Source organism: Theropithecus gelada, chromosome 5 (assembly GCF_003255815.1).
Source record: "Theropithecus gelada isolate Dixy chromosome 5, Tgel_1.0, whole genome shotgun sequence".
Taxonomy (NCBI): Eukaryota; Metazoa; Chordata; class Mammalia; order Primates; family Cercopithecidae; genus Theropithecus; species Theropithecus gelada.
Genome location: NC_037672.1, coordinates 37725406 through 37738201, shown reverse-complemented (window position 1 = coordinate 37738201; position 12796 = coordinate 37725406). Strand labels below are relative to the sequence as shown.

The window sequence follows — 12796 nt, the reverse complement described above, 5'->3', positions numbered from 1 at the left end:
CCATTTGGAAATTTTCTTCTTTACTCGTGATCTCCAGCAGTCACCTAAATCTTAAGTCAAGTATGAAAAAAACCTCAAAAATGTTGCTTTAAAAATTGATCTGTACTTTGCAATCTACATTGTTTTAAAATACCATGCTTGTTTTATCACTTCACTTCAAGACAAGACCTCTAGATCAGAGATCTCCAATCTTTTTGGCACCAGGACCAATTTCATGGAAGACAGTTTTTCCACAGACTGGGTCTGGAGATGGGGGAGAGATGGTTTCAGGATGATTCAAGCATATTACATTTATTGTGCACTTTATTTCTATTATTATGACATTGTAATATATAATGAAATAATTATACAACTCACCATAATGTAGAACCAGTGGAAGTCCTGAGCCTGTTTTCCTGCAACTAGATGGTCCCATCTGACGTGATGGGAGGCAGTGACAGATCATCAGACATTAGATTCTCATAAGGAGCACACAACCTAGATCCCTCCCATATGCAGCTCACTGTAGGGTTCACACTCCTGTGAGAATCTAATGCTGCCGCTGATATGACAGGAGGTGGAGCTCGGGTGGTGACGCAAGTGATGGGGAGTGACTGTAAATACAGATGAAACTTCATTTGCTTACCCACCACTCACCTCCTGCTGTGTGACTCGGTTCCTAACAGGCCGTGAACTGGTACCTGTCTGTGGCCCAGGGGTTGAGGACACCTGCTCTAGATAACTCCTTCCCACCCTCTCCTGCCTGATTGCTGAAATTATGGAGTCACCATTCCTATTCCTGCCCATCATCACATGACTGCCCTACCCAACTGATGAAAGGGATAACTGACCTGCACCTTGAAGAAAAGCATTGTCAAAGTGCTCTAAGATGCTGTGGAAAACCAGTATGGTGGTTCTGCAAAAAATTAAACAGAATGAATGGTCATATGATCCATGAATTCCACTTCTAGGTATAGACTCAAAAGAATGTTAAGCACCAACTTAAATAGGTATTTGTGCACCACGTTCATAGCAGCATTATTCACAAGAGCCAAAAGGTGAAAACCACCCAAATGTCCGTTGATGGAAGAATGAATGAACAAAACGTGGGACGTACATACAGCAGAATAGTATTCAGCCTTAAAAAAGGAAGGAAAGATTCTATTATTCTATGTAATAATAATGGAAATGATATGGACGAACCTTGAAGACATTATGCTTAATGAAATAAGCCAGTCTCAAAAAAACAAATATGGTATAACTCCACGGACATGAGGTACCTAGAGCAGTCAAATTCACACAGACAGAAAGTAGAATTACAGTTTCCAGGGTCTGAGGGGAGGGGAAAATCGGAAATTATTGTTTAATGGGCATAGAATTTCAGTTTGGGATGATGAAAAAGCTCTGGAGATGGGCAGTGGTAGTGGTTGCACAACAGTGTGAATGTACTTAATGCCAGCAAATTGTACATTTAAAAATGTTTAAGTTCGGCCGGGCGCGGTGGCTCACGCCTATAATCCCAGCAGTTTGGGAGGCCGAGGATCCCAAAGGATGCTCGAGGATCACGAGGTCAGGAGTTAGAGACCATCCTGGCTAACACGGTGAAACCCCATCTCTACTAAAAATACAAAAAACTAGCCGGGCGAGGTGGCGGGCGCCTGTAGTCCCAGCTACTCGGGAAGCTGAGGCAGGAGAATGGCGTGAACCCGGGAGGCGGAGCTTGCAGTGAGTTGAGATCGCGCCACTGAACTCCAGCCTGGCGACAGAGACTTCGTCTCAAAAAAAAAAAAAAAAAATTGCTTAGTGTTGGGCGCGGTGGCTCACACTGTAATCCTAGCATTTTGGAGGCCGAAACAGGCAGTTCACTTGAGCTCAGGAGTTCCAGATCAGCCTGGGCAACATGGCGAAACCCCATCTCTACAAAAAATAGGAAAAACTTAGCCAGGCCAGTTGGTGAGCGCCTGTAGTTCCAGCCATTTGTGCAGCTGAGGAGGATGGATTGAGCGCAGGAGGTCAAGGCTGCAGTGAGCAGTGATCACGCCACTGCACTCCAGCCTGGGTAACAAAGTGAGACCATATCTCCAAAAAAAAAAAAAAAAAAAGTAAAAAATAAAAATGGAAAGATAGTGAACATGGTAACTTTTCTGTTTTGTGTATTTTACCAAAATTTTAAAAAGTGCTAAGATTATAATGAATATATATAACATGCCATACCACTAGCATGCAGAAGAGGGCGGATGAGGTTTAAGCGTTACAGAAAAACTTGATTCAATTCGCTCCTGCAGCCAATTCTGACCGTGTCAACGAGTCATCCACACACCTGCAGCTCTGCTGAGACCGTGCAAGCCCCGGGGTAAGAACCTTAGCTTTGTTTGTTGTAACTCTCGTTAAAAAGATATAAGGGCTGCATGGGTCTTTTCTAAAGAGGAGATAATTCGAGCTAATATTGAGGGGAGGGAGGTAGGGTTATTTAGATTTTTAGTATTTACTGTTTTGTCTAGATTAATGATTAGTGACCTTGGGGCTACTGATCTGAGGAATTTGTCGCAGATACTTGAGATCGTGGGTTTCTTTTCACTGATTGCGGATCAAACCTGGTCAGCCCTTCTATTCAGATTGAAGGGTCCCATGCATTGTGGCAAGTTTTCTCTAGCTCTTGTTTCCCCATGGTGTATGTTCACCTCTGCTGGGTGAAACCTTTGGCTATTTAAGGCATATTTGTTGCTCCTTTACCCCGTTGAAAAGTTCTGCATTTGTGTTACCTGTTTAAAGGTAGGGGCAGATCTGATGGATCTTGTACATTGCAGTTCTTATTCCCTTTCCTTCAGAAGTGGACAAAGAGAGCCATATGTGGTTGCTGTGAAGAAGAGGATGGTTAACAACCTGTGAGCATTTGATTTCTTAATGAGCTTTCTCCCAGACCACCTACATTGAGCTATTAATTAGGAATAGCATGCACTTCGAGTTTTATTTCAATTCTTGTGAACTTATAACTTTCCTAAGAATATATACACGTGTAGGCAAAGTCTCTTGAACTTTGTGGCACCTAGCAGAGTGTCCCACAGCAGCCGCATGAAGCTTCAGAGAGAGGGGCATGGGGTGAGAAAGGAGGAAGTGGCCGCCATGGCAGCTGGTCAGATCAATGGATTCAGCCTCCGTGATTTGGTCCTTAGGATGTGATTACATCCTAAGCTACCTCATTTCAAGGTTTGAGGTGCCTTCCAGTTGGGTTTAGCTACCATCCAGAAGGAAACAAACAGGTCTGGGTTCAAATCTCTGCTTCTTCAATTGGCCGTCTTGGGCAAGTTACTTTACCTCTGGGCTTTAGCTCCTCCATCTGTAAAATATGAATAATAATGGCCGCCATTTTGTTGAGTTGTTGAGGGATTAAACAAGATAATGGACAGAAAACACTTAGCTCCATGTCAGATACATAGGAAATACTAAAAAGAAGTCATTCTTACACTTATGTTGCAAAGATCATTCAACATTCAATAGGTTCTTAATCTCTTTTCTATTTCTTTATATCATTGGGAAAAGAGAAATTAGATGATTAAATATTCTTTGGTAAAACGCTAGTTGTCATTTGTCTTTTGACTTGGGCTTTAAATGATAAGGTATTAAAGATGTATTAAGGAAGGTCATTCCCTGTTTTTTTTTACCTGCTTTTAACATAGTAGTAGGGGTATGATATTAACATATATATACTGTTGATAGAATACATCACCAACATGATGAAACCCCATCTCTACTACAAATACAAAAATTAGCTGGGTGTGATGGCAGGTGCCTGTAATCCCAGCTACTCAGGAGGCTGGGGCAGGAGAATCGCTTGAACCTGGGAGGTGGAGCTTGCAGTGAGCTGAGATCATGCCACTTTACTCCAGCCTGGGCAACAGAGTAAGACTCCATCTCAAAAAAAAAATGTTTACGTCCTACTTTTAAAATTGCTTTAATGAGGCCAGGCACAGTGGCTCACACCTCTAATCCCACCCCTTTGGGAGGCTGAGGTGGGAAGATTGCTGGAGGCCAGGAGTTTAAGACCAGCCTTGGCAACATGGTGAGATCCGGTCTCTATATAAATGTTGTTTTTATAAAATGTCATAATGCGTAAGTATTGCCTGAGAGATAGGACCTTTATTATTATTATTATTATTATTATTATTATTATTATATTAAGAGAAGTTAAAAAAGAGTTCATTCTTCTCCCATTACAGTCCCAGATAAGACTGTAGTATTGGGCAGGAGGAAGAAGTGGGTAAGAGAAACTCTGACTTCTCAGCCCAGAGAGTTCCAGCTAAAGCAACCTGGTTAGATTCTGCTGCATTCTTAAGGGGCCATGGCTGTAAGACCTAGAAGCTTAAAGTGAGTTGCTACAAATTAAGCACTCTATGAGATGATAACATTAAAAGCACCTTTGTCAACCTAATGATTATAACTGCCAGGGTCCTATCAAGCCATAATAGAGCCTGAGGCAAAAGAAACAATCAGTAATACTGATCCTGTCTTTATGACAAATGTCGATATTTTGTTCAACATCAATTTCGGCATTAATTTTCATTTTTAAAAATATTTCATGTAAACATTATCTTGATTCCTGAGTTCCTTGGGATCCCCTTAACATTTATGCCTTCCTCACTTCTCCCAAGTCTTGACCTGATAACTGCCACCATTTATTAAGTGTGATATGCTAGGCATGGTACTAAGTGATTTATATACATTGTCTTACGCCTCTTCACAGGCTCCATTTTACAGATGATAAAACTAAACCTTTCAGAAATTAAATAAATGGTCCAAGTTACATAGCTAATGAATGGTTAACACTGGACTTGAACACAGATCCATCAATCCCTAAAACCAAACTCATTCTTTTTTTTTTCTGAGACTGAGTCTTGCTCTATTGCCCAGGCTGGAGTGCAGTGGTGGCGTCTCAGCTCACTGCAACCTCCTCCACCTCCTGGGTTCAAGCGATTCTCCTGCCTCAGCCTCCCTAGTAGCTGGGACTACAGGCGCGTGCCACCATGCCCAGCTAATTTTTTTGTGTTTTTTTAGTAGAGACAGGGTTTCACCATGTTAGCCAGGATGGTCTTGATCTCCTCACCTCGTGATCCACCTGCCTGGGCCTCTCAAAGTGCTGGGATTACAGGCCTGAGCCACTGCGCCCGGCCCACCAAACTCATTCTTTAACCATCATGCCCTGCACTATATCAGGAATTCACAACATAAATTCATTCATTCAACACATATTTATGAGAGCATACTATGCCTCATGTTGTGCTAAGGATTAAAATGTTGACATTCATACATACAAGGATTCATTCATTCATATGTGCATTCAACAAGTAGTTAATGAGCTGGCACCATGTGTCAAGCACTATTCTATGTGCTGAGGATACAGAAGTGAACAAGACAGACAGCTATCATGGGAATGAATGGAGAGGGGACCGTTGATAAACAAATGAACGAAAGTTTATTTACCAAGAGGTCATTCTGAAGAGATCATGAATTCATGGAAAATTATTTTCTGCTTCTAGTGGCATGGACATCAACATATTCTGAAATTTAATGTATAGTTTTAAGAAAACTGAAAGAAAATATAAAGTTTATCATTATACATTAGATACTATGAACACAATAATTTGAGTAGTAGTTACACTTCCAGGCCACAGTTGTAAACTGATTTTCTATTAGAAATATTTAAAAGTAGATGTAGAAAACTTACTCTTAAATATATAACAGTTGAAAAATCCAGCAGGAACTAAGTTAATTAAATAGAATATTCACCTGTTTTTTTCTGATAATTATACTGTGTTATATTTACATATTAATGCAGTATAATATTTTAGTATGTATTACACTGTAGGGAGTCACTGAAATGTTAGCAAAGAAAAATACGGCCAGAGGCATCTAAGTCATTTGACCATGTTTTTAGAAGTTGGTGTTTTTTGTTTTTTTTTTTTTTTGAGACGGAGTCTCGCTGTGTCTCCCAGACTGAAAAGTTGGTATTTTGAGAAATCATCTAAATATGGTGACCTTACCAAAATTATTACTTTTTCTCCAAGATGTTTGAGAACACTTACCAGAAAAGTTTACAAAATATAAAAATTACATGATCAATGTGGATAATTAATATTTTTACAAAAGAATTCTCCAAGTTTACGATGTAAGGGAGTTCACACAAAGAAACTATGATCGTATGTGTTCCCAAGATTAGAGATAAGATGCTCTCTTTCCTTTACTAGTATCAGCCGCTAATGGAAAACTTGGGAGTGGCCCTCCCACTCCCTGCTCTCCAGAGGTTTTCTGGAATTTCTTTACTTCAAGAAAAAACCAGACTTGGGAAGGTTCTAGAGAAGAGAAATACAGATGAGAGAGAGGTAACATTCTAAGTGGCCGTATGTTTTGATTCTGCCCCACCTTTGTTACCTCGCCATGTTTGTGTGCATTCCTGTGGGTGGGTGTGCCCACTGCCTCCCCCACCTCCCATCCAGCCTCTCAGAATGCTGGGAGCATGACACGCACAGAGAAGTCTCTCTACCCCATCCTCTTTCTGTTGAGCATGTCTTTTGCTCGCTCTGCTTGTCTATGGGAGTGACCTGTCTGAGGGAGGTTGAGGGTCAGTGTGTAACAGATACATACAAATGGAAGCAGAAAAACTCCCACACTAACTTATCACCTGCCCTTGGTACCTTCAGAGTGCCTGGGGTGGGGACATGTGTAGTTAAATTGTTTACTAATTTGCAATTAGAATCTAACCACTTCTCTCCACTTGCACTGATACATTCTCTCTGGCACAAGTTACTCTATAGTGTCCCAAGGAGTCTTCCCTGCCAGCCTTGTGGCTCCCAGTCATTTCCACCCAACAAACAGAGGAATCTTTTTATTTATTTATTTATTTATTTATTTATTTTTATACTTTAAGTTCTGGGGTACATGTGCAGAACGTGCAAGTTTGTTACATAGGTATACACATGCCATGGTGGTTTGCTGCACCCATCAAACCGTCATCTACATTAGATATTTCTCCTAATGCTATTCCTCCCCTACCCCCCATCCCCCAACAAGCCCCAGTGTGTGATGTTCCCCTCCCTGTGTCAATGTGTTCTCATTGTTCAACTCCTAATTATGAGTGAGAACATGTGATATTTGGTTTTCTGTTCTTGTGATAGTTTGCTGAGAATGATGGTTTCTACATTCATCCATGTCCCTGCGAAGGACATGAACTCATTCTTTTTTATGGCTGTGTAGTATTCTGTGGTGTATATGTGCCATATTTTCTTTATCCAGTCTATCATTGATGGGCATTTGGGTTGGTTCCAAGTATTTGCTGTTGTGAATAGTGCTGCAATAAACATGTGTGTGCATGTGTCTTTATTGTAGAATGATTTATAATCCTTTGGGTATATACCCAGTAATGGCATTGCTGGGTCAAATGGTATTTCTAGTTCTAGATCCTTGAGGAATCGCCACACTGTCTTCCACAATGGTTGAACTAATTTACATTCCCACCAACAGTGTAAAAGTGTTCCTATTTCTCCACACCCTCTCCAGCATCTCATGTCTCCTGACTTTTTAATGATCGCCGTTCTAACAGGCATGAGATGGTATCTCATTGTGGTTTTGATTTGCATTTCTCTAATGACCAGTGATTATGAGCTTTTTTTCATATGTTTGTTGGCTACATAAATGTCGTCTTTTGAGAAGTGTCTGTTCATATCCTTCACCCACTTTTTGATGGGGTTGTTTTTTCTTGTAAATTTTTTTAAGTTCTTTGTAGATTGTGGGTATTAGCCCTTTGTCACATGGATAGATTGCACAAATTTTCTCCCATTCTGTAGGTTGCCTTAAACAGAGGAATCTTTAAAATGTATGCCAGAACCTGCCACTCCTGGACTCTAAATCTTCTGCTGGTTTCTTATTTCAGTCAGAGGAAAATTGCCAAGTTCTTACAAGATCTGACCTTTTCTCTGATTTCCTCCCCTAACTCCACTCCAGGCCTTCCTCACATTTTCCAAGCACATCAGGATCTTTAAATTTGTACTTGCTGTTCTCTCTCTCCAAAATACTCTTTCCCTAGACAACAAGTGGCTTGCTTCTTCACCCGCTTTAGATCTCTGTATGAATGTCACTATCAGGGAGGCCTTTTTTGATCATTCTATACAAAAAAATCACTCCGCAGTCTCTTTCTGTTTCCCTTATCGTAGTTATTTTTCCTTCAAGTCAATATCACTGCCTGATATTGACTCCCCACCCAAATCTCATCTTAAACTGTAGCTCCCATGATTCCCACATGTTGTGAGAGGGACCTGGTGGGAAGTAATTGAATCATAGGGGCAGGTCTTTCCCGTGCTCTCATGATAGTGAATAAGTCTCACGAGATCTCGTGGTTTTATAAAGGGGAGTTTCCCTGCACACGCTCTCTTGCCTGCTGCCACATAAGACATTACTTTACTCCTCATTCGCCTTCCACCCTGATTGTGAGGCCTCCCCAGGCATGTGGAATTGTGAGTCATAACATATAAATGTATTGTGTTGTTTGCAGTCTCTCTTTTCTTACCCTCTCTCTAGAATGTAAGCTGTGTAAAAACAGAAATCTGTTCTTTTCACTGCTACTTCCCCAGTGCCTAGAAAAGGCAGAATAGGTACTTAATAAATATCTTGAATAATGAATATTGTAAAATCTTAGTATTCCAACTACCTCTGTTCTATGTCTAATCAAACCACATGAAGCTTAACATGTCTCCCAAAGTCCTCAGAATTCTATATCCTTCAGTTTCCTTGTCTATCAAATAGGAGTAATAGTACTTCCCTCACAGAGTATGGTGATAAATAAATAATATACACGAAGCAATTAGTATGTGTCTTGACACATTGAAATGTAACCCGGAAGTTTTGATTCTATGCCATAGCAGAATTCAACAGATGAATATCAAGACCTTTGAATTCAACAAGAAGTTAAGGCATTTATAGTTGTCTAATAACAGACTGAAGATTGTAGCTTGGTATTCACTGGCAGGTCTCAGACATTTAGATCTTTCTTTTAATGACTTTGACACCATGCCTATCTGTGAGGAAACTGGCAACATGTCACACCTGGAAATTGTTTCTCAACATTAATACTATTATTTGGCAGTGATCCAGATTGCTTTTGCCACTAACCTGAAGACATATAGAGGCAGAAGGACAGGAATCATTCTATTTGTTTCCTGTTTTGAAACTTCCATCTGTATAGGTAAGTGTGCAAAGTCCAATATTAGCTCCAGGGACTTTCTATATCCACAAATACAAAAATTGAGGGGTAACTCCTTGATATCAAGTCAAAGGTTCACAGTGTCTGGTAATAAAACAAATTACTTTCAATTTTCTTGAAATCTTCAGGCTATCAAAAGGAGATGTGAGAGAGGGTGTTGAGTCTGACCTGACAATGCGGTTCTTAAACCGAAGGGCCATTATGATTCTCCTCTCTGAGAATCCTGACTTGCCTCAACAACGGAGATATGGCACAGTAGCCAGCTTGGAGACTTCTCAGCCAATGCTCTGAGATCAAGTCAAAGACCCAACATACAGATTGGGACCCTATTCCAACCTCTTGATGAATATAGTCAGATGTTGGCATTTTTTTTCATAAATAAAAGCCCTACAGGATTTAACCAAATAAAAACCTAACATTATATACTGTCTTTTTAGGGTTTTGAGCTCATCTTCATCATTCATATGAGGAAATCAGTGGTAAAATCCTTGGAAATACAATGAGACTCATCAGAAACATTTACATATTTTGTAGTATTGTTATGACAGTAGAGGGCGAGGCTCCAGAGCTGCCAGAGGAAAGGGAACTGGTGACCAACTGCTCCAACATGTCTCTAAGAAAGGTTCCCGCAGACTTGACCCCAGCCACAACCACACTGGATTTATCCTATAACCTCCTTTTTCAACTCCAGAGTTCAGATTTTCATTCTGTCTCCAAACTGAAAGTTTTGATTCTACGCCATAACAGAATTCAACATCTGAATCTCAAAACCTTTGAATTCAACAAGGAGTTAAGATATTTAGATTTGTCTAATAACAGACTGAAGAGCATAACTTGGTATTTACTGGCAGGTCTCAGGTATTTAGATCTTTCTTTTAATGACTTTGACACCATGCCTATCTGTGAGGAAGCTGGCAACATGTCACACCTGGAAATCCTAGGTTTGAGTGGGGCAAAAATACAAAAATCAGATTTCCAGAAAATTGCTCATCTACATCTAAATACTGTCTTCTTAGGATTCAGAACTCTTTCTCATTATGAAGAAGGTAGCCTGCCCATCTTAAACACGACAAAACTGCACATTGTTTTACCAATGGACACAAATTTCTGGGTTCTTTTGCGTGATGGAATCAAGACTTCAAAAATATTAGAAATGACAAATATAGATGGCAAAAGCCAATTTGTAAGTTATGAAATGCAACGAAATATTAGTTTAGAAAATGCTAAGACATCAGTTCTATTACTTAATAAAGTTGATTTACTCTGGGACGACCTTTTCCATATCTTACAATTTGTTTGGCATACATCAGTGGAACACTTTCAGATCCAAAATGTGACTTTTGGTGGTAAGGCTTATCTTGACCACAATTCATTTGACTACTCAAATACTGTAATGAGAACTATAAAATTGGAGCATGTACATTTCAGAGTGTTTTACATTCAACAGGATAACATCTATTTGCTTTTGACCAAAATGGACATAGAAAACCTGACAATATCAAATGCACAAATGCCACATATGCTTTTCCCTAACTATCCTACAAAATTCCAATATTTAAATTTTGCCAATAATATCTTAACAGATGAGTTGTTTAAAAGAACTATCCAACTGCCTCACTTGAAAACTCTCATTTTGAATAGCAATAAACTGGAGACACTTTCTTTAGTGAGTTGCTTTGCTAACAACACACCCTTGGAACGCTTGGATCTGAGTCAAAATCTATTACAACATAAAAATGATGAAAATTGCTCATGGCCAGAAACTGTGGTCAACATGAATCTGTCATACAATAAATTGTCTGATTCTGTCTTCAGGTGCTTGCCCAAAGGTATTCAAATACTTGACCTAAATAATAACCAAATCCAAACTGTACCTAAAGAGACTATTCATCTGATGGCCTTACGAGAGCTAAATATTGCTTTTAATTTCCTAACTGATCTCCCTGGGTGCAGTCATTTCAGTAGACTTTCAATTCTGAACGTTGAAATGAACTTAATTCTCAGCCCATCTCTGGATTTTGTTCAGAGCTGCCAGGGAGTTAAGACTCTAAATGCGGGAAGAAATCCATTCCGGTGTACTTGTGAATTAAAAAATTTCATTCAGCTTGAAACATATTCAGAGGTCATGATGGTTGGATGGTCAGATTCTTACACCTGTGAATACCCTTTAAACCTAAGGGGCACTCGGTTAAAAGATGTTCATCTCCCTGAATTATCTTGCAACACAGCTCTGTTGATTGTCACCATTGTGGTTATCATGCTAGTTCTGGGATTGGCTGTGGCCTTCTGCTGTCTCCACTTTGATCTGCCCTGGTATTTCAGGATGCTAGGTCAATGCACACAAACATGGCACAGGGTTAGGAAGACAACTCAAGAACAACTCAAGAGAAATGTCCGATTCCACGCATTTATTTCATACAGTGAACATGATTCTCTGTGGGTGAAGAATGAATTGATCCCCAATCTAGAGAAAGAAGATGGTTCTATCTTGATTTGCCTTTATGAAAGATACTTTGACCCTGGCAAGAGCATTAGTGAAAATATTGTAAGCTTCATTGAGAAAAGCTATAAGTCCATCTTTGTTTTGTCTCCCAACTTTGTCCAGAATGAGTGGTGCCATTATGAATTCTACTTTGCCCACCACAATCTCTTCCATGAAAATTCTGATCATATAATTCTTATCTTACTGGAACCCATTCCATTCTACTGCATTCCCACAAGGTGTCATAAACTGAAAACTCTCCTGGAAAAAAAAGCATACTTGGAATGGCCTAAGGATAGGCGTAAATGTGGGCTTTTCTGGGCAAACCTTCGAGTTGCTATTAATGTTAACATATCAGCCACCAGAGAAATGTATGAACTGCAGACATTCACAGAGTTAAATGAAGAGTCTCGAGGTTCTACAGTCTCTCTGATGAGAACAGACTGCCTATAAAATCCCACAGCCCTAGGGAAGTTGGGGACCACACACTGTTGGGATGTAAATTGATATAACCTTTATGATGGCAGTTTGGCAATATTCATTAAAATAAAAAATGGTTATTCCCTTCATATCAGTTTCCGGAAGGATTTCTAAGAATGTATCCTATAGAAACACCTTCACAAGTTTATAAGGGCTTATGGAAAAAGGTGTTCATCCCAGAATTGTTTATAATCATGAAAAATGTGGCCTGGCACAGTGGCTCATGCTTGTAATCCCAGCACTTTGGGAGGCCAAGGTGGGTGGATCACGAGGTCAAGAGATGGAGACCATCCTGGCCAACATGGTGAAACGCCGTTTCTACTAAAAATACAAAAATTAGCTGGGCATGGTGGCACACGCCCATAGTCCCAGTTACTTGGGAGACTGGGACAGGAGAATTGCTTGAACCCAGGAGGTGGAGGTTGCAGTGAGCCGAGATTGAGCCACTGCACTCTAGCCTGGAGACAGAGCAAGACTCCGTCTCAAAAAAAAAAAAAAAAAAAAAAAAAAAAGAAAGAAAGAAAGAAAATGGAAAACATCCTCATGTCCACAACATAAGGTCTAATTCAACAAATACATGTAATACAATATTACATGCCACTAAA

The 12796-nt window shown here is 39.9% G+C and overlaps 1 protein-coding gene across 2 annotated transcripts; it reads left to right on the top strand.

The window, feature by feature from the left end:
• The first annotated feature begins 2262 nt into the window (after positions 1–2262).
• On the top strand, positions 2263–12280 carry TLR10 (toll like receptor 10). 2 transcript variants are annotated; one of them, XM_025385885.1, is made up of 2 exons: positions 2263–2332; positions 9667–12280. In XM_025385885.1, exon 2 carries the CDS (start codon positions 9729–9731, stop codon positions 12162–12164), a length of 2436 nt encoding a protein of 811 aa, XP_025241670.1. In that variant the 5' UTR covers positions 2263–2332; positions 9667–9728; the 3' UTR covers positions 12165–12280. The 2 variants fall into 2 exon arrangements, with proteins under 2 accessions (XP_025241670.1, XP_025241671.1); XM_025385886.1 differs by having other exon boundaries at positions 2297–2332; positions 8892–12280.
• The last annotated feature ends 516 nt before the right edge of the window (positions 12281–12796 follow it).